The 25,978-nt window shown below is 39.5% G+C and overlaps 1 protein-coding gene across 8 annotated transcripts; it reads left to right on the top strand.

Annotated features, from left to right (window-relative positions):
• The first annotated feature begins 949 nt into the window (after nucleotides 1–949).
• On the top strand, nucleotides 950–25,362 carry FAM168B (family with sequence similarity 168 member B). Of its 8 annotated transcripts, none has more exons than XM_030028415.1 (8): nucleotides 1,499–1,517; nucleotides 8,066–8,146; nucleotides 11,700–11,783; nucleotides 15,989–16,131; nucleotides 17,098–17,275; nucleotides 18,629–18,758; nucleotides 19,640–19,667; nucleotides 20,148–25,362. In XM_030028415.1, exons 2-6 carry the CDS (start codon nucleotides 8,077–8,079, stop codon nucleotides 18,739–18,741), a joined length of 588 nt encoding a protein of 195 aa, XP_029884275.1. In that variant the 5' UTR covers nucleotides 1,499–1,517; nucleotides 8,066–8,076; the 3' UTR covers nucleotides 18,742–18,758; nucleotides 19,640–19,667; nucleotides 20,148–25,362. The 8 variants fall into 8 exon arrangements, with proteins under 8 accessions (XP_040982936.1, XP_029884278.1, XP_040982935.1 ...); XM_030028416.1 differs by having other exon boundaries at nucleotides 19,637–19,667; XM_030028418.2 differs by lacking the exons at nucleotides 1,499–1,517; nucleotides 19,640–19,667 and adding an exon at nucleotides 963–1,115.
• Nucleotides 25,363–25,978: the final 616 nt, after the last annotated feature.

The raw sequence follows: 25,978 nt of genomic DNA, 5'->3' as shown, positions 1-25,978 counted from the left end.
GAAAGCCTCCCGACCTAAAATCGTAAAATCTTAAGCTTGGCTTGCTCATCTGTTTCAGTGTCGTACTGAGTACAGTCCAGATTTCTAGAAAAGTTTCACGGGTTTACCAGCTCTGAGCAAACAAAAACTCCTGGAAAAGTAAGACTTTTCAGGAGGAGTTACTGCATTGACAGAAGTACCGTCCAGGTGCCTTACTTAGCTACCGGCACTCTTGGAGGTTCTGTTTAAGCCGTCTATCTTTTTCCTCCTAACTTTCAGTTTAGACCGATCTTTAGCTTCTCCGTTCTGCCACAGCTCTGTGGGCAGAGCGCGCCGCGGGGCTGGAAAGCGGCCAACCCCCCCGGGGCCCCCGTTCCGGCAGGGACCGGGGCCGTGCGGCTGCTCGGCCGGGCCCTTCCACCGGCTTCATCGGGTGCCCGACCCCGAGCAGCCGGGAGGGCCGGCGACGGGCGAAGCCCTTGCCGCAGGAGGAACCCTTCCAAGCTGCAGGGGGAACAGCGCTGCTGGGTCCAGCAGGCGCGAGGCACCCCATCCCCGGGGCCGGGGCCGGGGCCGGGGCCGCAGCACCCAGAGGAAGGGGAGAGCCCCGGTCGGGGGCTCTCCCCGCCCCCCAGGAGGGAGGTGAGACCCGCTTTAACTCCCTCTGCCCTTCCGCCAGTCCCGCCGCCGCTCAACCCCAGCTCCGCGGACGGGCGCGGGTGCTGCCCGGCGGCACCGCTCAGCCCCGGTGCTAATGGCGGCGGCGGGGAGGCGGGGTCACGTGCTGCGGGGAGGGGGACAGCGCCCGGGGGCTTCCGTGCACGTGACGGCGGCGCTTCCGCCCCCTCGGCTAGGTGCCGCGCGCCCCTTCCCCCGTGGAAGTGACGTCGGCTGCTGGGTCGGTGCGCAGTTGTTCGGTGCGGCCGGGCGCGCAGCAGCCGGAGTCGCCCGGCGGCCACTGCCCCCCCGCCCCCGCGCAGGCTGCGCCCGCCCGGCTCCGCCCGCCGTCTCCCGCACCCGCGTACGTACGTACGCACGCACGTAGGGACGCACGCACACACATATACACACACACACACGGACGCAGCGAGACAGCCAGCGACGGCCGGGCCGCCACCACGAAGCGCCGCAGCCCGGTGAGTGCCAGGCCCGCCGCCGCGGGTGGTGCCGGCTTCCGGAGCCGCTCCTTCCTCTCCGCCGCGCCGGGCCCGTTACGTAAGGCAGCCCGGGCCCGGCGCCTGGTCCGCGGCCTGCGCCGCCGGCCTCTCCGGCGGGCCGCGCCGCGCCGCTTGGCGGCTCCCCCTCGGCCGCCCGGGCCGCCCTTTCTCCGGCGGCGGGGCCGCGGCGGCGCCATCCCGGGTCCCGGCGCCATCAAGGGCGGGCCCCGGCCTCCGCCGCCGCGGCGGTGCGGGCAGCGCTGCGGCTGATGCCGGGGAGAGCGCTGCGGCCCGGCGGGCGGCTGCGCGTCGCTCTCCGCCAGGCGGGGCAGCGAGTCACCTTCAGCGTCGCTCGGGGGCTCGGAGGGCTGTCCGTAACAGGTGTCTGAAACGGCCTGCGAGCGCTGGCAGGTGACGGGCTCGCCGAGGGGGCAGCCGGCTGGTTACCCGCCGCCTCGCGGCACCGGCGTGGGCAGGGCCCGCGGCCGCCCTGGGTCTCGTCCCCTGCTGCTTTCTGTCGCTGCCGGGAGCTCAGGTTACCTTTATGGAGTAGGTTGCTTTTGAAGGCATTGGGACGCCTGTTCGTGCTGGTTTATTGATGTAGGGCGGAGGTTGTCCCGTTGGTAACTTCACAAAAACTCGCTATAGCGTCATGAGGGGATCGGTCAGGTGGATTTTCAGATAAATAGTAAGCTTCAGCTGCACGCAAAAGGCTGCCTGTGGCTTGCATGTTGTATCTGCCCTGTTACCTTTATATCTGTGAGCTGGAGGAAGGAGTACGTTTTCAGTTTTCTGTAGCTTCTAGGAGGAGTTGTGAGACAAAAAGAAAACAGGCCTGGTGCAAAGTGCGCTTTCAGCGCCTTTCTGGAACGTTTGGAGCCAAACCATAAACACCAGCCAAATGACAAAATCCGTGCCCTGAGAAACATAAAAAGTTAGGTTTTAAGTAAGGGGAGGTATACAGCTGTCAGCATGAGAAGAGCTGGACTCAGTTTGTTCTTAAATGTTCAGTAGTAGTGTGCACGTTACCTAATTTGACTAGACTTTCTGTCTGCTCTAATATGATTTTACTGTAAGTTGTCTAATTGTTAGTGTCATAAAACTCCCAGGCTTATATAATGCACGCTTCCCAACCTGTACGTTTGGGATAGTAATTACGTGTTTTAACTTTCACGTTAAAAAGTAGGAGGGATTAGGAGGCTTTTGGAGATTCTGTCTCAATTTGGAACTTGTGACAGTTTCTTCTTATTTTAAAAAGAAATGTAGAATAAACTGAAAATGAACTTAATGAAAAAATGCTTTGTAGGATAAAAATTTACCAAGAAGCAGAGCTTCAGGATTTAACTAAAGAGTTGTGAATATGATTCCTTTGGGTAGTGAAGTTTTATTCTTCCTTTATTTGTTTGTTGTTTTTTTTTTTTTCTCTCCTGTCTCTCATAGTTGATTTAACTTCCCCTAAATTTGGCAACAGACGGGTTTCTAAGATTCTTAGTGTGAGGATTTGATGATTCTGCTGCACTACTCCAGTTTGAAATAAGAATATACACAATCTCAAAGTTATGCAGGAGATGCAAGGATGGGAGCTGACAGCTTTTATCCCCTTGCGCAGTAGCAACAGCAGAAGTTGTAGGCTTTGAGAAATGCTGGGCCATTTGTTTGATCTTTCCATAGGTAGTAGGGTTTTTTTTAAGAAAAAAACGTTTTGGTAATGTTCTTGGTTTTTGGAAGAATAGAGCGATGCCACTAATGTACAGATGAAGCTGGTTCACGAGCAGGATCTTGGCATTAAATTTTTGGTATAGGTTTTCTTCTTGTGAACAACATATAGAACTAATTCTGTTGAGTCTTTAATATATAATCATATTGTCTCTGTCCTTACTGATACTGAGTGCAAGTAGTATTGGTTTTAATGTATGTGTATTTCAACACAGAAAAAGTAACAACAGACCACTAGTAGAATAGGCTTACAGATGGGAATTGTATTAGAAAGGATTAAAAAGTCTAAACTTCTCTATTCCTTTGTAGTCTTAAAAAAAAAAAACCAAAAAAACCCAAAAACACACAAAACAAAACCAAAAAAAAAACCCAACAAAAAAAAAACGTGCATAGAAAACATAGAAGGGTGATTGCAGGTGTCTCATTCTTTCTCTTTTATGACAAGAACATCTTGTAACTTGAGCAGGGGAGGAAGACTTGCATATGAATGATGTTTCCAGCTTTGTATTTTACTTTGTATGTGAGCTTTGGGCAAAGCTGTTAATTGTCCTTTTCCAGGCTGTGGTTCTGCAACCTCAATTTGTACTGTCACTATCCAGTCCTGCTCCCTTCCTTGTATTGGAACTGGTGCTGTTTTAGCTATTTGGTGATGTCTCAGCTCTCTCAAGCTGGTAGGAAGAAAACACAGCAAACCTCTGCCCAAAAAACTCCAGCAAAACCCAGAATTCTGCTAACTGACTTAGCTGATCTAACTTACTGAGGGGTTAGAGTGCCAGTGCTGTCCCAGCACAGGGAATGAGATTGCTTGCCAGAAGCATCGCAGTTCTGTGTAAGCATTGATTCCAGCTGGCTTCAATCATGGACTACCATAAACCTGTGCCCTGTTTTGAACAGGGGTAATACTTGCTTCCTGGTAAAATTCAGTGACCTTTTTTGAGGTCTTGGATGAGTGGAAGAAATGAAGTGTGCACTACCTGCAAATACCAATGCAGTGTGGGATGTATTGTCTTAGTCTTTGTGAAAGTTTGAATGCCTTCTGATATGAGCCCCCTTTTTTTTTAAAGTCATCGTGACAAAAGTGCCTGTTATGTGGCCTAGGATTTGCATCAAAGGGGCTCTTTTTGTGGCTGAAGTTTTAACAGAACATAATGCAACTGAGACTTTAATCATTGTCAGTTATTTGAAGAGCTGAAGTGTCCTGAACTATTTTCTTTGTTACTTAGCAGTGGAAATTACTTTTTTTTTTTTACATTACAAACTACCAAGCATTTAGGAATTTTATTTTACTTCTATTAAACGTTGACTGGAAATCAAATGAGTAAAACGTAGAACATTGATGATAATTAACTTTGTTAAAGAATTGTATGTAAGTAGAAACTGGGTCGTTCCTACAGTTTCATAGGAAACAGCATCCTAGAAGTATTACAGGGTGGATAGATGTTAAATACTATAATGACTTAGTGTGAGTCTGCTTAAGTTCCAAGAGTGAAAGCATTAGTGGACCACAATAGTGTGCTTTAGGCAAGGTACTTGGAGATTCTTCCCCAACTCTTGTGATGGAATTGTCATAAAATGAGCACAAAGTGGCATTCAGTAGATCTTGTTCTGATAGCATTTCGGCACAACTTTGAAAATAAATAGTAAGAAAATACATCCATTACAAAGGAATGTGCAGTTTGTTTTATAGTATTTCCATTGGTCTGTGGTTTTTTGCATGTATCTCTGTAAAATGATTTTTAAAAGCAGAATTTCCTAGAAACGTGCTCATTCTGAGCATAGCAGGAAAAGCCATGTGCAAAAGAGTATCTAATTCGGAGTGTTAGAGCTTCAGCGTTAGCAGCGGCTGGCCTTTGCTTAGTTTCCTGAAATGTGGATTTAAGAGGAGGATGATTGTCCTGGTATCTGTACCGAGATGAGATTTAACAGGCTTGATCAAAACTGAGTTTGATTGTTTGGCTTTGGCAAGAATGAAAGGTGAAGCATTTGCGCTTCCCAAGCATGCTTGCATAGTCTTTAATCGGAGTATCTTTAATAAGTATGATTACCTTCATTTCAGCTGAAAGAATTAGTTGACTGTAATTTATATACAGTTGGCTCTGTGCAATTTATATACAGAAGATGCACAGTAGACACTTATTTACATATACATTAACATGAGAATGCTTTGGAGGGGATGCCAACAAAAAGGTTGAAAGCCACGATTCTTTGGGTTCACTTTATAATAGTTTCCCTAGCGTTTGATGTGGACTTTAAGCATTACAGGGAAGTGGACTGCAAGGTTCCGTATTTCAATATAACAGATACCCTTCCAAGTAAAATTATGGTAAGAGTTGAGATGATTGCAACCACTGGGTAATACTATATAATTACACATGTTGGGTCCTTCAGAGAAGACCTGAAGATAATTATTTTTAATTAGAGGTGATCTGAAGTTTTGTCTGCATTACAAAAACTGTAAGCGCTTTTTGTAGGCTGGTGGATTTCTGCTTGTGTTTCAGTGGTAAAAGCTAGAGTGTGAAAGCAGAAGTGGTGAAAGTACATACCTGTTCAACCAAATTTGAATTAATATATGTGTGTGTACACACATGAATTTCAAAGTATGGATGCATTTGAAGTGGAAGTTGGCATTTTTTCCAGTAAGAGGCAGCTTGCAGGCTCCCGGTACCATGTTTTTTTTCCCCCTTACTTAAGTGGAATTCCTTTCTTTTAATCTGCACTTCCTTTGAGATCAAGTCTGAGTTTTCTGACCTTTTCTATTAATTTTCTTTACCTTTTCAGCTTTGTATGGCTTCTGTTTAAGTCATCCACCAGAATGTATGTCCTTGTGTTCTTCTGCAGTTATTGACTACTAATAGTTGTTTTTTTGTTTTATTTTCCCCCAAATACTTGCAGAATGCTCTTACTGGCTTTCCAGTCCTCTTTCTCTCCTCTCATTGCCATGCAGAATGGTGAGAGGGTTACAGGGTCTTCTTTCCTCCTAATTGCTGCAGAGACTGCAAGGAGGAGCAGCGTATTTGTAGGGATATGGGGGTGTGGGAGAGCGCTGTTTATATTTAAATGGAAGTGTATATCCACCTCTCTTCAGGCTTTTACCCCACAACTTGGAAATGCTGAGACTGAAGTGAAGCTTGGACCTCTTAGGGGTTTGGTAAGTTTAGAAACAAAATGTGACAAAATCAACATTGAAAGAGGAGCAGAGATGCAAATGAGAAGGAAATGCAGGGAGATATTAAGGGAACAGATGAAGTTTTCAAGGAAATAAGAGTCCTTATTTAGAAAGTAGAATACACAGAAGAAAGTATGGGAGAAAAGAACAGTCTTGCTACAGTGAAATGCTAGTGCAGCAAAATATGCCTGTTCGTTATGGAGCAGCAGAGTTAGCGCTGCTAAAACTCCACGGGGCTTCAGATCCTTTATACTTGAAGATGACTAGTTTGCTGTAAAACATTTCCAAAGAGGTTTGTGTCAAACTGCTTCTTTTGATGTTGGTCAGGTGGTTAAAACATGCTACTCTGGGGAACTTTCTTCATACTAAGCAATGTAAATGGCAGGTTGATTGTTTAACTCTTTCTTAATGGACTCATTTGTCTTGATATGTAATCAAGTATGAAGCTGGAAAAATAAAAGCAATTCTATTTAAGTTAGTATTATTGCTAAGTGTGTGTGTGTGTGAGAATGTCCAAGAAACTGATGAATCTCGTAATTCTCTTATATTGAGTTTGAGTGTTTTGTGAAACTTGACGATAAACTTTCTGACAGCACTTTCTGATTTCCTAATTTTGCACAAATGGTTCTTTTACTTCTGTTGTGTACTAGGTGCTGCTAAAACTCTTGGCACAGAGCTGTTTTTAGTGTTACTTTAAAAAGCAAACAACTTATGCTTTATACAGTTATTTAACGTAGGTTTATCAGTGCAGCTATACTCATAAACTTAACTCAGATTTCTACCATAAAATACTCTAACTAAAGTAGTGCATGCGTAATTATGACTCTTTTGCTTCATAAACTTTATTTACAAAATTCTGTTACTGTGTTAAGCTGCTTAACACACTGTTTGTTTAAGTAAGACAGCATCTCAAGATGTAGAAGAGGAAGTGACTGAAGAACCAGATATTAAAAGTTAATAAGAAAGTCTGGTTTCACAGTGTGCCTTCCTCTCTCTTGCTGTCAGAGGCTATTTGTAGTGCAAAATGGGCACTTGCAAGAAGAGAAGTGGTAAATTTGTAAATATATGCAGAAAATCAGATGATTGAAGATATTGGGGTTAAAATATGGGGATTTTTTTTCTAAAGTATTAGAAAAGTAGTTGCAAACAGTACTCTTCTAAGAGGCACATGGCAGGCTTGCTTGTGACCTGTGATGCAGTGATTTATATTCCTAGAAGTACATAGGCATACTAGAAAAACTTGAAAAGCATCTTCAATGCCATTTTATTTTCCTCGGCGTTTATGTACAAGATCATTTTTAAAACTAGGGATTTGGTTTTATTCCTGCCAGTGATGCTAGCTGTAGGTGCCCTTTTGGTGTGTGAATACATAATTCAGAAATGACTGGACCCAACTGTCAGCTTGTCATAGGCTCTGAAGAACTTAGCAGCAAGTAAACAAATAAATAAATGTGAGCTAGCTGTCTAATACAGAAAGTCTTTTGGCATTTACTTCTGTAATACTTGGGCTGTTGGCAGTTGATGAGTTTAGTGCCGGTAAAGGACTAGAATCCCAGGCTTGAAATGTCAGTAGTAATAGACCGTAAGTATTTGCATCCCTTGGCTAGATGCTTCAAGAAAGAAATGGGAAGAAACCAAGATTGATAGATGGTAGATAGATGGTAAATGATGGATAGATGATGGATGACATGGGGGGAGAAGCCCAACACATGGGAACTCCTGCAGTGGGTTATGGATTTGCATGCCATGGGGGAACTCCTAGGGATGGAAATATTTTGGAAGCCTGCTCCATAACAGAGAATGTTTCATTCCTGAGACATTCTCTAGCCGGTTGAGGGTTCTGGTGCTTTGAAACTTATTTGTGCAGTGACTCTCTTGCTTGTAGCTACAGTTTTAATGTTGATGAGTAGTGGAATTGCTGCTTTTTCCTCTGTTACTTTTTCTTCTGATATACTTTCCCCCATTTCCAGTTCCATTTTAGCTGCTGAGATTCCAAGCTTTTCCTATACTTGAGTAAACACTTTTTTTTTCTCCCCCCCCGATTCAGTTACTGAAATCATGAATCCTGTGTATAGCCCTGGATCTTCTGGGGTGCCCTATGCAAATGCCAAAGGAATTGGTTATCCAGGTAAGTAACTCTGTTTTCTTTAATGAGCTTCAGTTACACTGATCTTTGTTTGTAATCAAGAAAAAATAGGCACTTACGAATGGCTTCATGTATGGTAATCTGTTTTGGGATTTGTGTGGGTTTTTTCAATTTAAAAATTGGCATTTCAAGAGTGATGTTAGTTGTTCTGTTATATTTCTAACTTCAGTATCTCTTCCAAAGCAGCTTATTTTAGGAGCTCTAATATATACGCCCTGCAAGAAGAGGAGTCAGTCTATTTCTGCTGCTAGTTGGTTGGCACTGTTAACCTTTCTATCCTCTATTTCTTGTTCATGCTATCTGTTTTATGACTGCCTGAAGCATAGCATCAAAGGTGGTACCAAGAAAATGGCCAAAAAAATGTTTTTAAAATAGAAACTAAATATATTTCCTGCTTTCTCTGCTTTTCATTTGGCTTCAAGTTTCTCACCAGGACTTTTCCCCCTCCTCATCTCCTAATGTGCATGTGAGCAGGCTTCATTTCTGATGTCCCCGTAGTTCAGAAGTTGTATAAGGCAATAATTAGATTTGGACAGAACTTTCCAGGAAGGCCGAAGAGAAAGGCTGTGTGCCTTTGAGGCATTTCAAGCAGTATGTCTTGATGCAGTCTTTTTTTTCTGATATCTGCAGGGTAAGGGAATTACTCCATCCTGAGAGAGGCTGGAGGGTCTTACATAAAATCTGAGCTGAATCATAACCAATTAAACTTCTGTAGCTTTTACAGGGAGGCTGTTTTGTGATTTAGTTGGTGTCTATGTTGGGAGCTAGAAATCATTCTGCGCTGTTACTGTTTATATTCTTTGTAGCTGTACTATATTTTCCTACTGGTATTTACAGCTTTTAAATTTGTTTTTCGGGTTAGGTGGTGTACTGGAGTTCCTACTTTCTTGTTCCAGTTTTCTATGTTCCTTCTTCTAAATACTGGTGCATAAATGAATTTTCTTTACTGTTGACTTGATCGTCTCAAAAACCTTTTAGTTTTTGGTTTTGCTTTTCAGGTACTTTAAATTTTTTCCTCATACTAGTGTACCTTTCTTGATTTCTACAGTATTTATAAGGGGAAAACACAAACTATGTTGCAATGTTTTAAAGTCTTGAGTGAGTGACTGAAATGGTGCAGTAATAAATTGTAAACCTGATGCTGTGTAACCATAAGTCCCACAGGATGGTTTTATTCTCTCTAACTGTTCTCTAACTGTCTTAGTTATATGGTCTATAGTAATTTTATAATAAAGCATGCAGCAGTGGTTTACTGAATTAAAATCAGTTACAGTACAACTATTTCTATATTTGTAATAGATTGCTTTTTCAAGGCTTTCTTTTGCTTTAGATAAAGATTATTATGAATTATTTAAACGTAACTTTGTATTTTTATCTCTATTCATTTTCTAAACACAGATTTATATTAACCAGGGTTTCATTTGTACTTATAACCATTTACACATTGCATTAAAGCTCTTGTTTATACTAATCTAAGTGCTACCTTAATTTACTTAGGAAGATATACTATTGTAGATTCAGTTTAAACAACATTACAACTTCTAATCTTTTATTCTACTATTACACATATTAAGACTACATATTGAATTATGTAAGTACTGTATATTTGCCAGTCTTCACTTGGTGGTAAATTAGGATAACTAAAATATATGGAATTGAAGTAGAATTGTTACAAAAGTGCCTTAAATGTCATGCTATAAGTTGGTCACTCTAAATTCTTCCTTACAGCAGTCAGTCAGTTCACACAACTGTGACCCTTAAATTCAGCTTAGTCAATAAGTGTTAGACTGTTACAGATAGTTTGCTGAGCTGCCTGGCTCAGGATTGAAGATTGTGGGATAAACAGAAAACACATTCTCTAAAATGAAAAGTAGACTTGCATTTTAGGATTTTTTTTAAAAGAACTGTTGCATGACTGATTCTCCCTTCTTTGCCTAATTTAAAAGCTGCAGTTTCTCCATTCAGAATCATAGAATTTACATGGGTTGCATGGTAATAGAAAGTAATGAACGTATCGCTAGGTGGAATGTATTAGTTAAAGGCACTGTGTTTCTAAAGCTGTTGTATATTTAATAGCTGTTTATATTGTACTACACCTATTTGAGGTTGTTGGATGGGTTTATAGTAGCAAGGAATCAATATCCAAATTTCTCATATGGGTGAAAGTTCTGTGTAGAAGTTAAAACTGCTGCTTGTTGTAGTTACATTTTTCACAAATTACTTGTTTCTTGAGCAGCTCAGAGTCCTCTACTATGGAGCTAAACCTGTGAAGAAGGAATAGAGGACTGAAAATGTATACAACATAAATAATGTTGCAGATGTGTAGTCAGTTTGAGTAAGGTGTAAAGCTGTACTAAAGCTTTTCACTAGCACCTTGTGAATTTGAAAACTTCAGAGCTATTTACACGCTGAAAAGTTGTTATGAATTGGATATGTTATTTTTACCTTTGATTTTTAAGCCTAATGCTTTTCTTAGTCTTATCCATGCTGACCACCAAATAGTAGTGCCAAGTGTATGTCACTTGATATGTTTACAGTGTGCTTTACAAAACTAGGTTAGCATATATAGTCTTAAGCTAAGGAATTTTTGTTGTTAGGAGTAATTGCTAAGGACTCTGGGATTTATAGCGAAATAGAAACCCTTCAAATTTGAATAGCAGTTTAAAACGAGCAGCTTTAAGCCTGATAGTGAATATGCAAGTAGTAATTGCCTTTTATCTAGAGAAGTTTAAAACTTTCTATGTTGATAACAAAATGTGGTAGTAACTCTGTCTTTCTAAATACAGACATTACTCAGTTTTACAGTTTGGAATAATGCAAATAAGTTCCTGGAAAAATTAATAGCTATGATTAATTTAGAAATTTCACTTACTACAATCTAAACAAACTTTGTAACTGTAGCTTTTGCTAATGATGTTTTTTGCCTTATGTTGGAGGTCAGTATATCACGATGTTGATGAACTATAGTTCAGTCATAGTAGTTCTTGTATTCTATTATAGAGTGTTTACCTATCATTTTGCCAATACCTCAGTGAATTGCTTGTTACTGTTAACTGTCATAGTACATGCTGGAAACTGGTGAGCTTGTTTGATACCTGAGTGTAATAACAAATCTATCAAATGCAACAAGCATTTTGGACTACTCAGGTTGCTCTGTACTCTCTACTTGGGATGTATCTGAGCTGGAGAGTCAGAGTCACTCTAACTGAACTCAGGGCGGGTGGGTTGGATAGTTGCACAAAACTTTGTTGTCCAAATAACTTAAGAGTTACTTGGCCAACTTTGAGATTTGCTGAAACAGGGATGTAAGGGAGAATGGCACTTGTGATTCCTTTAGCTATTCCTTTCATCTAGCATTCAGCTTCAGGTGGCTTGGGAGAAGAGGAGCCCAGTGTTTTAGCTGAGGAGGTGTGATCGAAGGCCATCTGTTAGCTTATCTCAATTAAAAGATGTACAGTGAGAATCTTTGAGAGTAAGGTCTGGTTAGATAGTACAGTTGGTCTAGAAAATAACTTTGACATATTCTTTTTTCTAGCTGGCTTCCCAATGGGCTATGCAGCGGCTGCTCCTGCCTATTCCCCTAATATGTATCCTGGAGCAAATCCTACCTTCCAAACAGGTATGTGTAATAGGTATGTCGAAGCAGTAACCTGAAGTTTGGAAGTTGTTAGAACCAAGAATGAGGAAAAGCTGCAGGGGCTTACAATAGCACTTACGCTGTGGGATAAGTTTTACATTACTTTGAATATGACTCATAAGGAATCATCTGATAAACTAAAATGAGTATAATGTCTTAACTCACACTGCTTTTACCTTCAGAGAAGGGAAGAGCTGTTGTTTCTATATTTCAGGCTGATACTTGAGGATTGCCTTGCGTTTCCCTTCACTGCTTCCTTTGTGATTCTGCTTGCTTTGCATTCTACTGGTTGTTTCCAGATTCTGTTTTTTCTTCTGTGTTGTCTTCAAAATTCTTCTTTTTCATCCTTTTCTTAAATCATCTTTCCAAGTTCAGCTTGCTGTGTTCTTTCTGCCCTTAAAATTGTTTTGTATGAACTAATTGTCTGGAAAGCCTGGTTGCTGAGAAACTGTTTTGTCCATAGTGGGTACCGGCAGAGGATTTAGGTAACTGCACTTGCATGCTTGTCACTTAAGGGAAAGGAAATGTGATAAGCCTAGGAAAAGGGAGATGGGGGGGAAAAAAAAAACCACAAGAGAAGCCAAAGCACTCACCTAAGTTGTTTCCATGTAGTTCTGCTTCATTCAGAAGATGATTTTGATGTACCAATGCTTGAAACAAACCCGAAACTGGCAGCATTTAATTTCCACTTAAACCAGGAACATACATCTGATAGAACAGTATTCTCCCTGTGGTTATTTTGCATACTAAGGAATTCCTTACATTGCTTTGTTAATGTAGGTCTGGGCCATCTTCAGGAACTCTTTCACTTGCATGTATTATGCCAGTTTTTCAGAGATACACATGGCACATAACCAAATTTGCCCATGAATGCCCTTATGTAACTTACAGGGATAGGAAAGGATGCTGTTTGATATTGGGAAGCTTAGGTTATGGAAGCCTGCTTGCAGTATTGAAGTTCAAAGTTTGTGATGTATGGCGTTTCATTAACTACCAGGAGGTGCTTAAAAGGGTGTGGCAGCAGTTACTGAGGCAAGAGAGAGTAAGTCATCTAAAATGTTTGCCTGCAGAACCTGTTAAAAGTGTGTAGCTTTGTAGCTTTCCTTGGAACTGTGGAGTATTCTAGTTGGTACAGCCTGTGTCTCTGTTCAGTTTGCTGCTTAGAGGCATAGTGAGTGCAGAACTGATTTTGGAGTGTCTTTGGCCTTGAATTTAAGGTGGGGAAATGGATGGATATTATAAGTTCCGGTAATTAAAAAAACCAACAAAACTATAATTTGGATAGGGTATTGCCTCTGTGCAAGTATCGTATATAGGGATACCAGCTTGCATTTGCACTGGATTGCTTAAGAACTTTTTTGAGAGTGATGTTCAAGGGAGAGCAGTTCCCGTCAGGGGTATAACTCTTAGCATGGGAATCAAAACCCTATGCGGACTTTTACTATTGGCTTGTATTACTAATAGGCCGTTCAGTTTCCCGGTTGAGATTACCTTAGTGATGTGTCTCTGCCTTCTGTGCTCCAGGATTCCTGCAGCTGTGCTGAGGAGTACCTGCAGTTTTTGATCCTGGGATCAGATAACGGGAAGGTAGTTCAGTCTTAATATTGGTTGCAGTCTGCAAATCCTACTGCAGGAAGATGAAGATAAGCTGCATGTGATCAATTTACCAAATCACGAGACTGATGTTTTTAGCCAGTTGATTGGGTTTTTTAAAACTCTGTGTCAGTTATGTTGTAATAGGAGGTTATGGTTTCTGGGGAAGATTCTTGACTTGTTAGACTTAATCATGTTGCAAGATTAGTCTTCATTGATTAATCTTGGAATATATCTCCTGCTATATAACAAAGATAGAGTAAGAAATTTTTCACTTTTGTGTGAAAAAGGAATAAAGCTGTATAGAAGTCGTCTACCATCTTCGAATGTCCTTAATTTTTTTTAAAGCTAGTACTATTAGAGTCTTTATTGCTGTTGAATAGAAAAGAAGCTTTTATTTTAGAACTAAGAGTAGGTTTAATTTGTAGCTATTCTTTAAGCTATGAACTAAAGCTCAAAATGTCCAGATCTTCTAATTCAGGCAGATAACAACTTGAAGTACTTTGTCCTAACAGCTGGGATTTTTAATTTTTTAACTTTTCTGATGTAACTGCTTGTTTGTAGAAAGAAAGCTTTTGTAAGTTCGCATCACGCAGCAGTATTTGAATGTGCTGTGCCACTGCTGTTCAGAAAGGGTACCTTTTTACAGGTATCTTTCATAAATTTCTGTGTTTTTGAAAACTATGTGGTTTACTTGTAAGGTCTTTGATCCCTGTAAGGGAGAAAAAAATTAAATGGGAAGGCAGAATACCTCTTGTACAGATGTACCACTTTGCAAGAATGAAAGTTAAATTGCCTGTGCAGCTGTATCAGTGGGTTTTTAGAATGAGAGTGGGCTTGACTGAGGACATAGTTGTAGTTCAGTGGTGAGATGGTTCATGTTCAGCATTTTGTAGCTGAGTTTTTCAACACGAATAGCTCCCCATACTAGAAATAGAAGTTACTTCCTCAGCATGCTCTATTCATCAAATACTTAGGATCTCTAAAAACAAGTTCAGAGTAAGTGCAGTGGTAGCTTTCTTTAGTGTCTCCTAAAGGTGATAAATTCTATTTAACAAAAAAGAAAAACATAGTAAACCTGTTTCTTCATTAACATGACAATTTTCAGTTTGAAGGGTGGAATGAAATTGGAAAGAAACTCAGACTTCTGCAAAAAGAATGAAGGTTGTCTGTGATCATGCTGTCTGCGCTGTCTGATTTTTCACAACACAAATGCCAGCATTCTCTCTGCTATATGGCTTCAGATCTGTTCTCTATATTGAAGTCAGCACATTCTAGACAGTTTTTAACGTCAGCCTAATTTCTAGTCTCTTTTTTTCTATAATTACCAAGTGTTTTTTCTTCCTTGTGTTGCCCTAGTACTAGTTTGTACAATTCCAACTAAATAGAAATTGTATCTCCTAGTGTGGTGGACCTGCATGAGACCCAAGATCTTTTCAGCATAGCACAGGCTAGGGCCTTGATGCTTTCTCCAGAATAGGTCGTGCCTGTTGTTTACTACCCTAAATGACATTACTGGTGGATGCTGCTGCTAAGGTATTTGTATTCCCACTCTGGCCATTAAGCCATAATATAATCTTGGGAGTGTAGTGCACAGCAGCAATGATGTTCTTCATAGATCTCCTCCATGCCTCATCAAGCCTTTGTTCTGTTATCCTGAGGCCTCGTCTGATGAGGGCTGGAGAAATCACAGAACTGTCTTTAGGCAGGGTCTGGGCCAGCAGTTGCTACTTATCCCTGTAAAAATTGAACAGTTCCCAACATTTACAAGGCAGACTGATTTTCGGGGCCTTGTAATAGGAATGCAAAATTCTCTCTGATGGCACCTGAAGTCTTGCTGTAATGTATAAAAATAATTCTTAAGTGATGATTAAGGGTATGTCTATGTATGAAATACACAAAAAGAAGATTTAAAGATATTAAAGTGCCTTTGAAGTGTAATTTGCAGTTGCGATGAACTTTACAGTGCTTGTGTTTTAAAGGTACAGCCTTTCATATTTATTTTAGCCAGTTCAGAAAATGCCAGAAAACAAATGTGAATAAATGTCAGTTGAAGTAAAGGTTGCAGATTGTGTCTCTGTTCTCTGAAAATCCATCTTGAGCTCTTTACATGATTCTGACTTTTGAAATTGTTATTCTTGTGCTATATCATCTTCTACAGAAGGTAACTGCAGGTTAGTTAACTGTTGCTATGTTTTGCCAGTACAATTTGGGGTGCCTTGAGAACTGGGCTGATATTAACATGTGCCAAATGCTCCTATGTAGGAATGCTGCCTAATATGCCAAACGCAAGTATTTAATGATATTACTACAAAAATCCAAATCCACATTTTTATCCCATATCCGTAGATTTGAAAAGCAAATTGTGCAAAAATACAGTTAACTTATCATGCTTAGTTGACATAGTCAAGTATTATTTTCAGACTGTTATCAGTATTATGTAAATGATAGAACTTGTGCTTGGATATTGAGTCTAGTACTCACAGGAAGATTAAGGTATTTGGAATTGAAAAAAATTGTTACCCCTGACTTTAGAAAGCAGTGTACTGACACTTGTTTTTCATGTTTTTAATGCAGATTTACCTTTGTTTCAGGTTATACGCCAGGCACCCCATATAAAGTATCTTGTTCACCCACTAGTGGAGCAGTGCCACCATATTCTTCGTCACCAAATCCCTATCAGACTGCTGTGTACCCAGTTCGAAGTGCCTATCCACAGCAGAATCCATATGCACAGGTAAATGAACAAAACCAAAACCTCTTTGGATAGCATTTTGCTTACCTTGTAATTTCTGCTTGAACTCTTAACTTTAGACCACATTTATTTCTTCATGGATGGAGAGAATTTTTAGCTGCCTACAGTAAGAATTCTTAATACAGTGATTTACAGAGTGTGTGTGTGTGTGCACTTTTACATTCTCTCTCGCATGACAGTTACTCTGCACTTACTGATAAGGTGTTCAGTCTTTGAAGAGACACTAGATCCAGTAGTGTTAAAAATGCATGCTGGATGCTATAACTACCACATCTTGATTTCGTTTTGTCACGAATTGTCATAAACTTGCATTAATTTGTTTTTTTAGGAAGCCTCTGTTGTGATTCAGTAATTACCAAGTCATGCTAGGCAAACTGTTGAAAAACTATTAGAAAGGCTAGAATTAAGACACTTCAGTAAACATGGTATTTTGGGGAAAAGTTGGCCCTCTTTTTGCATAGAGAAAACTTGCCTGGCATGTATGCAGTAGTTAAAGGGAATTAATAAGCAAGTAACAAGGTTTATCCAATCTGCTTAGTGTATTTGGATTTGTCAAAAACCTTTGGTTCTTTAGCTAAAATCAGCTGAATAGAAAGTTGTGAAAGAATGAGAGAAGTTCTGTCATGGATTAATATATGAAAAGACAAGAAACGAAGGGAACAAATGATGAATGAGTCCTTATTGTTGAAGGTATAGTCAGCATTGGAGTTCTACAAAGGTCCCTGCTTTGCGTGTTATCCTAAATGCCTTAAAAAGGGGCTTAATGTTAAAAAATTGCCAGTGAAATGCAATTGGAATAGTTGAAATGAATGTTTTGGCTTCTGCTCTGTAAATACATTGCATCTTTAGAATAATGCTTTTATTTTGATACATTCATGAAAGAAGACATCATTTATCTTCCCCACCAGATACACTGTAATTACTTAATTTACTACTTTTCTCCAACAGCAAGGCACTTATTACACACAGCCTTTATATGCAGCACCACCCCACGTAATTCACCACACCACAGTTGTGCAGCCTAACGGCATGCCAGCAACTATGTATCCTGCTCCGATTCCACCACCAAGAGGAAATGGTGTGACTATGGGGATGGTGGCTGGGACTACTATGGCAATGTCAGCAGGTATGTGAACTTACAACCCTTAAGTTTTCTTGATGAAGCTTTCCTTTCAGTTTGAGACAGAACACAGTTGCATTACAAAAATGTGATGCCAGAAGCGTACTTGGCAGAATCATAAAATTGTTTGTATTAGAAGAGACTTCTGTAGGTCATTTAGTCCAGTGTCTTCAAAGTGGATCCAGCTAGATCAGGTTGCGTACTTGGTCAGTGATATTTTGATCATTTCTGAGGATGGCGATACCACATCCTCTTTTCAGGTGTTAGTATTATGGTAAAATAGTTTTTATTTATATCTGTATGGAATTTCACTTACTTTTGCATCCTTTGCTTCTCATCTTACCAGTGTCAAGAGTCTGACTTCTTCACAATACATTTCTCTATGCCTAGTTGAAAACAGCAACCTCTTAAGGCTGAGGAAAATTCAGTGTTCTCAGCCCACCCCTCATATTGCTGACCTTCTTTGTATATTGAGATACAACATTTTATGTGTTTGCACTACCTGCAGGTCTTCTGTGTCACAGGTAATGGTTAGGGATGTCTACTTCCTAATGCCATACTCTTTTAGTGGTAGTGTTTTGGAGAAAATATTGTTTAACCAATAATCTAGACTCATCTGTGGGTGTTTACTGAGGGGGTGTCATGCTTTGTTACTCAGTGAGTGTTAACTCATGAAGAAATGTCCACATTCACTCAAAGGATGCTCTATTGAGTAATCTAAAAACAAGAGCCATGAGCTTGTTTTCAGATTCTGGTTTTTATCCTGTCAAATTTATCATTTAATTTGAGGAATCTCAAAACTAGAGAAGTTGTGTCACCAACTGAGCTAACATTGGAATTTCGTACGTGGGCAAGCTTATCCCAGGTGTTTGTTAGTGTTTCTACAAAGTGCTGTAGAGAAAGACTGTTAAGATCCTGCTATCTCAGCCTGTTTGTTTCTGAAGCCCCTTAATCTGTAAAGTCCTATCTGTAATAATAAATCAGTTCTTGTTTGCATTCTGATTTATCAGTCAAGTTATCTCTAGCATCAGATATTCTTATGGCATGTAAAGACTGCTGTGGGAAAGTTTCACAGGGAATAATGCTTATGTTGCAGGGTTTCTGTTAGAGCTATTTTTGAGTAATGAGTATCTTTGTATGCATTGGACTAAACATCAAAATGATCCCCTTGCATAAATGTTTGAAGGCAGATTGGGGCTGGAGTGCAAAATGATACTGGTAACTTTAAATCAGAAGATGAGCAAGCTGTAATTGTTTTTAAAATTAACTCTCTTTTTCTCCCCCCCCCCCCCCCCCTTTTTTTTTTTGCCTTTGTACTAGAATTTGTGCTTACTGAAAAAAATGTTATCTTCATCCTAGGTACTTTGTTGACAACTCATTCCCCAACTCCAGTAGCCCCTCATCCAGTTACTATGCCCACATATCGGGCTCCAGGAACACCAACCTATAGTTATGTGCCCCCACAGTGGTGATCATCCTGGCAGTCAGTGTAAGTTACCAATTTAGATTGAAAACCGTTAATCTTTCTTATAAATGACAGCATTGCAGGTTCTTTCGGGGAGATTTATCAGAAGGTAAGCCGTCTGGGGTACTTCTACAGTATTCTAATTGAGTAATATAAGCAGTAACTTTTGTGTATTGTAATAGCTGTTCCCTGCAAAGCAGAGAAGCCTAGTGGGCCTTCTTCAGTGGTCTGTATCTTCAGAAATCATGAATCATTTTCATGGTTCATGATTGTTGAATATGAAAGAATGAGCCTCAAGTCTGCTGTACTAAAATACATCTGGGACTAAATGTATTTGGTATTTTGGATTCCTTGGTAATTGTTGAATTCAGCAGTAGTATGATTGCTGAATGAAGCAATGTGTGTAACTTTGTAGTCTTACTTTTGATTGGCTAAATATGTAGGCAAGGCAAGTGTTTTGCCTTGCTCTGAGGGTGAATCTTTCTCACAAGCTGCTGAAACAAATACACAACATTTGAGTTAATTTCATATATTCAGTCTGTTTCAGGTAAGTATCAGTTCATACTTCTTGCAGTCAGCATGGAAAAATCGTTTCTAGTGTGGACTGAAATTTAGATCATGGGTTTCAAGAAAAGAAGTTTAATTTTGAAATCTGTAAGTTGGGATGGATTTTGGGGGTGTAACGTGTGTCAAACTGACACAAAGCCTAATGTTTTTGGGATCCTCACTTCTGTTTCTGTTTTTTTTTGGGGGGGGGGGCAGTGTTAGCATAAATTGAGAACAGCTTCATTTGAAATAAGGACTTGTGAAAATTTCTAGTTCAGTTTCTGGTCTGACATTTAGTCCATTTAGTTTATGACAAAGTTAACTTTATTTTAACTTTCTCTGGATTTCTGTTTCAGCAGTTAGCAGTCCAGAGTTCTGTGATTACAGGTGACTATATTCCCTTTGAGGTAGTAATGCAACAGGCATTTCTCATTTTGCTGTGATGCTACATATCAGTCTGCAGATCTGAAATGTTTCACATACAATATTTGATCCAGGAGTGTCATATTACATGAGTATAAAAAGTGAGAGTTTTGCTGTGACTGAACTCATGACTGCTGATAATTAAATTTAGCATAAAATATCTTTTTAATATTGCACCTTCTACTGAAGACAAAATGACTAGTGATGACAGAAAGGTAGAATGGACATGACAGGAGAAAATCAATGTGGTGAATTCTTAACCTAGAAGTCTATAGATTTCAGTTGACTGGTTAAGTGCTAGGGTAGCATTATATAATACTTAACATCTGCTGTGTGTGCGTATTAATGTGGTGTGTGCAATGTTAGAATGTTCTGCCACACTCAAATAGTATTTCACATAATTGAGAATATTTCCTGCTTTTTTTTACCCCCCTCTTAATGTAGGTTTGAAGATGGGAGATATGCAATCAAGAAATTGAGGTTTAAAAGTTGGTGCTGAAGCCCTCATGCCTCCAACCAGGACTTTTCTTCTGAATGCTTTCAACACTTGGCTAAACACTACTAATTCCTGATCACTGAAGATTTTCCAGTGCTGCATATCTTACATCTTGGAACTCCAGCAGTTAGTCTTAAAGCAAATCCTGTTTTGTGGACTGTCTTGCAATTTTTTAGCTAATCATAATGATAAAAAGGGAGTATAAATTTATTCTGATCCATATCTAGTTGAATGCATGTTAAAACACAAAAACAAAGCTTGCTCAATCTACCTGCAGTGACTGATGCAAAAACCATCATATGCAAATCCAAAGGAACCGAAAAGTATTTTACAACTTGTATCACTAATGCACTGTTGTAATATATGCAGGGTCTTAAAAGGTAGAATCATGAAAGTGAGTTTCTTTATAGAATACCATGATATACATTAGATAAGTGCTTCAGCCTTTTTCAGGTTGATGGAGTTGCCAGTTTAAAAGGGGCATATTTTTATTTAAGTGTTGTATTCTTTTCAAATTCAACTACTAAATTGGAGCGACTGGAAAATGAGTCAGACAGGCTGTAGAAATCCCACACACAATTATTTTACTTCGTACCTTTTCATTTTCATTATATGGATTCAGTGTTACACAGATGTTCATAAGGATCAGAATGAAATGGGAAAGGTAATGCTGTGTGTGCCAGTAAATAAAGCAAACTTCCTTGAGGCAAAACTGGCTCTTAGGAATAGTAGGAGGTGACATCACCTGTAGAACGAATTGCATGTCCTGGGGAGATACATACCCAGTACTATCTTTCATATGATGCAAGATGCGTCAAAGTGAGACTGCCACACAGACTGATAGAAAAACACTTTCTTTAGTTCTCAGTTCAGGAAATCCATGCTGTTTTTCCTAAAGAATGTTGTAGTCAGTTGAAAATGTATGTGCAGTTGATCCAGCTTGCTTTCCTGAAACTTAAGAAATGCTAGGGCTTTCTGCAACAAACAGGAGGAGTTCAGCTGCATGTTATTCTGAGGAAAGCTTGTGTGCCTGATGAGTATGTTAAAGGGGAACAAATCATTTTAACACAATTTCCTTATTAGTTACTTGCAGTATGGACTGTGGATATGCTGTAGTAGGGCTGCCAGAATATAGAGGTTTTGAATAGCTGTTCTTTTTTTTTTTTTTCTGAAAATATTTGTAATTGAAGTAGGAGCCATTTGTTAGTTACAGCATTTTGATGTGTTTTCTTAATATTTTCTTTTTTTACTTCCTAAATTGCACTTGGAAGCACGTAAAATAAGACTTGACTGCAGATCAGCATTTCATTGCAATGAGTCATTTCTGATATTCTTTCCTGCAACTTCAATTTTTAAAAAGTACCTCAAAGCAAATGCTGTGGGGATAAAGGGCTAGCCTTAGAACCCATTTGTATACCAAAATTGTTACGGGGGAGATTTTAAATTTTTAAATTTGAATATTGCACATAAAATCAAGGTTTTTCTTAAACCTGCTTGGCTTGCAATCCAGAAAGATGCAGTTTTCTTTTTTTGGATACATTCTGCCTGCAATAAATTATGCAGTAAATGGTTATAAAATGTTGTTCCCTTTTAAGTGTTTACACAGAGGTATATCAGGCTGTATTGTTCTTGTAGGTTAACTTCCATTCAGAAGTAATTTTTTTTTTTAAGTTGTCTATCTAGTTACACTTTGTTTTGGGGTGTTCTGCTCCTATACAGATTTGCCAGCTACTTCAGGGTAGCATCAGTGCTGATTTAATGCTGCCGTTCCAGTACTCTGCCCTGGTGGGAGGCTTACGTACCTTCATAACCCATTGGTGGTTAGAGCCTTCAGTAACTCTGTTTTTTTTACAGTAAGCACTCTCCATATTTTGTACTACCCTTTTTTTTTTGGTTTTGTTTTGTTTAATAAAGTTTAGGTTTATTTTGCATGAATCGCTGTCAGTGGATGGCCCCCTTATTTCTAATGCCTTGAACATAGCTATGTTGTTGGAATAAGTACTTTAAACCTTACTCATGAGCACTTACTGCAGCTTAGGGATTTCCATATGTCTTTATATGGAGCAGAAAATTACCCCAGACAAACTTATTTGAATCTGTACTGCTTTGTTCAAGTCTGTTTAAGAATTCCATTTGTGTAGTAGATTTGCAGCTTTGATTAGTCAGGTGTGCCAGAGTACAGTGAACATTAATACAGGCCGTTTGTCCATTGTAGCTAGTAGAGAGTGACATTTTGTTGTCTTAGCATGATTTTAACAAAGACCTGAGGTATGGAACAGTCCTGTGTTGGGGAGAAGCTGTAAAGAACAAGCTCAAAGCTTTGCTGTCTCCTGTCTCATCACCCAATAAACTAAAGCTTTGAAAATCATAGGAGAGAACTTTCATGAATGCTGCAATAGATAAATAGTTAAGGAATGAATATAACTTCGTATATATTTGCTCTAACTTCAGATTCCTAAATGTCATCTTGGAATTGGTCTCTGTATAATATTCTGTAACATTTAGGCAGTCTCACTTACTAGAGCACTTTTTTTTAAGTTGCATTATGGGATTCATCCACCAGGGGGAAACTTGTACCTTTTTTAGAAGGTACTACACCTTCCAGTTTTGATCGATTATAATCTACTGGGAGGGTGGAGCATGTCTCCAGTAGTTGATATGGAAAGTAACCAAAAGCACAGTGCAGGGGGACTGGGGGGGGGGGGGGGGGGGGGGGGGGGGATATGTGTATATATAACTATCTTAATGGTATTTTGTTGCAAATAGTAGAAAGCATGGATATAAAACTGCGGCGGGGGAAACTGTACATCATTAAATAGGCGTTTACACAGTGAGGGTCTTATGAAACATTCTCTCCTGCTTTTTATATAACATTCCCTATTTAGAATTCCTTTATAAATAAATACGCAGTATGTGTTTGCACTAGAGCTCCTCAGCAAATGAAAAGAGCTAGTGCAGTAGAGACATTTCAGATCAAGCTTCTCTTTAAAAAAAAAAAAAAAAAACCAAAAAAAAACAAAAACAAAAAAAACCCACAAAACCAAACAAAAAACTTTTATGGCAGCTTTATATGATTAAAACAAAAAGTACTACTTTAAACCTGGAACTGAAAATAACTGTTGCAGCAATAACAAAGAGAAGTCCAAGAAAGAAAATTTTTTTTTTTATTAAAATTTCAGGTGTTGAGTTTAGATAAAGTATTTTTTAAAAACTGAGGTATTCCCTATGTCAGTAACAACTGATGAAAATGTCTTTTAAATGTAGCAGCAGCAAAAGAAAAACGGTTGATAATTGGCACCAAAAACGTGTAGCCCTAGTCAGTGGTGTGGTGGTTGTTAACGAAACACTAGGAAGGTAAACGGAGAACCTACTAGTAGATCTTGCTTATGCTTGTTGTAACCATCTTCTGTTTGAAGTTTCTAGCAGATGTGCAGGAATGCTGTTCAAGAAAGCTTTTTTTGGTGTACTATGCAAGTTAAATGTTTAGATGCAGTGGTAGATGAAAAAAATCCTTTATGGAAGTCCGTCCTTGTATTGCTTCATCCACTGGGAAAAAAAAAACAAAACCAAACCACCACCACCACCACCCCGTAAGTACTACCATGTCTTAGTGTTGTCTGAGAATAGTTCATGGTACCGAGTTGTATACCAGGGTACTCAATATTGACTACTCTTCATGGAGTGTTCTGGCTTCACTGCTACTTGGGTAGTAAGGCCACTTAAGGTATCTGAGCAAAAGATGGTCAGAATTGGCTTGGAATCACTCCCCAGTGCTTAAGCACAGTATTATACACACCATTCATTTGGGTTTAGAGCATACTTTTGCTTGAGTAGGTAAGCACAGTGATCCGATGCCACCACTTAACTCTAGGTTTAAACTCATACCAGAGTACTAAATACCATGTATGTGAAACCTCCCATCTTAGGAACATGAACAATAGTGATGCTTCAGCTGGAACTTGTGGGAAAGAGGACAGATGCTGTGGTTGTTGAATGGTAATTTGCAGTTGCCCAGGACGTGGTTTGTGCAGTAGTGGGTAGGAAATAGGCATGATCCATATCCAGCCTTCTCCAGCAGGTGTCACTGGCCGACCTTAGCATGGTCAGAGGGTCAAAAGCAATCCATTAATCTTCATGTCAAAGTGTTTGTGAACACCTCTTCAAAAGACACAACGATTTAAGCTCATGCAGATTGTTCTCAATAAGTGTCAGCTTTCTAATCCTGTATTTTATCAACTCTAAGCTTCCTGCAGAGACCCTCAGATTTGATGAGGTACAATGCCAATTAACCGGAACAACTGCAGCAAAGTTAGGGTAGTTTTGTGCATCAAGCCTCGCCAAGAATCAAGTTCATTCTGAGATCTCCTCTGAAGTAGTGAGGACTCCTTCAGCAGGCTGTGTACACCTCTGTGTCTGGGGGTGCTGAGAGCAAGTAAGGTGTATTTTGTAGACAGAAGAGAGGAAAGAGGAAACTTTTTCTTGTGGGGGTTGAATATAACACTGAAACATCTGAATTCCACAGGTAGTAAGGGTCCATTTGTGATTGTAAAAAGTATTCTAAACAATTTATGGGCTCTGAAGTTTCAACATCAAGAAAGTGAACACGACTTTTCTAAACTGTTGACTTTTGGGCACTTAGAAGGCAAACTGGGAGAGCTTTTTTTAGCTGGCTGCTGTACAGACTTGTTTTAAGTAGAATGGATTTGTTAGTGTTTTTTTTTTTTTTTTTTATTGTAATGCTATTATTGGCTGCCCTCCTGTCTAAGATTTGAAAAAGTGAGTGCATGCAATGGAAGTACAAGAGGCCCCAGTAATAGTTCTCCATGTTTGTTATGGAATAGACACAGGTTTCCTTTTTATGACTTTTTTTAAAACTGTCTTACGAACAGTTGTATTGGTACTTTTTTAAGTTTAGGTCAATGTTGTCTTCCAGAATAAGTTTTAAGGCATCACTCACTCCTGCATTGAACTATCGCATCAACACAAAGAGTGGAGATTCCATTCTGAGCCAGTTCAATTGTGAAAATTCATACTTTTTTATTTTTTATGCAATTCAATGAGTAGATGAGCTCAGATTTAAATTCTTAAAAGCACGTTTATTGTAACAAGAATTGTTATGTATTAATACTTCAGTTTTCAATAAAGATTGACTTGTGTTGCTTATTGTGTTTTTTTCTTACTGTCTTTGGTGACATGCTTCTAGAAAAGATTCCGTTGCTGGATAGCAGTACAGTATGTTTAAGCTAAGGTATCTTTAAGCCAGTGAAATCTGGTGATTGATCAAAGCAAAGTAAAACATTTGAATAGGTTAAGTAACTTTTCTCAATAAGGTTTCTTAATGGCTAACAGTAGTAAAGGCTTCCCAATGGGGAATAAGCTGCCCTAAGTTGCCCTGCCTGAGAGTATGGTAATGGTGGTGCAATTCTGCCTCATTCCCTTTTGAGGCATTTCCTGTGGTTTGAGCTTTTTATTACTTTATTTTATAGCTTAAAACAAAGAAAATGGAACAGATGTAAGATTTCACGATGCTTTAGCATTTACTTGATACCAAATCAATGCTGTTTCAGAGGTGAGAGGCCTTGAGCAGAAAGCTGTTATAAATCAGTGTCTTAAGTGTTCCCCAGAAGGCAAAGAATTGAGTAGGTGTGAGGTGTGGGTAATTTTACTATTTCTTTAGAGTGTGGGTGGCTGTAAATGACACTAATGTTAAAATGAAAGTATGTATATTTGGGGGGGACAGGACTATACTGCTTCAACTAACAGGCTATTTTCGTTTATT

This window comes from Aquila chrysaetos, chromosome 10 (assembly GCF_900496995.4).
Source record: "Aquila chrysaetos chrysaetos chromosome 10, bAquChr1.4, whole genome shotgun sequence".
NCBI lineage: Eukaryota > Metazoa > Chordata > Aves > Accipitriformes > Accipitridae > Aquila > Aquila chrysaetos.
Note: the sequence above shows the minus strand (reverse complement) of the source record. Positions and strands in the feature narration are given on the sequence as shown.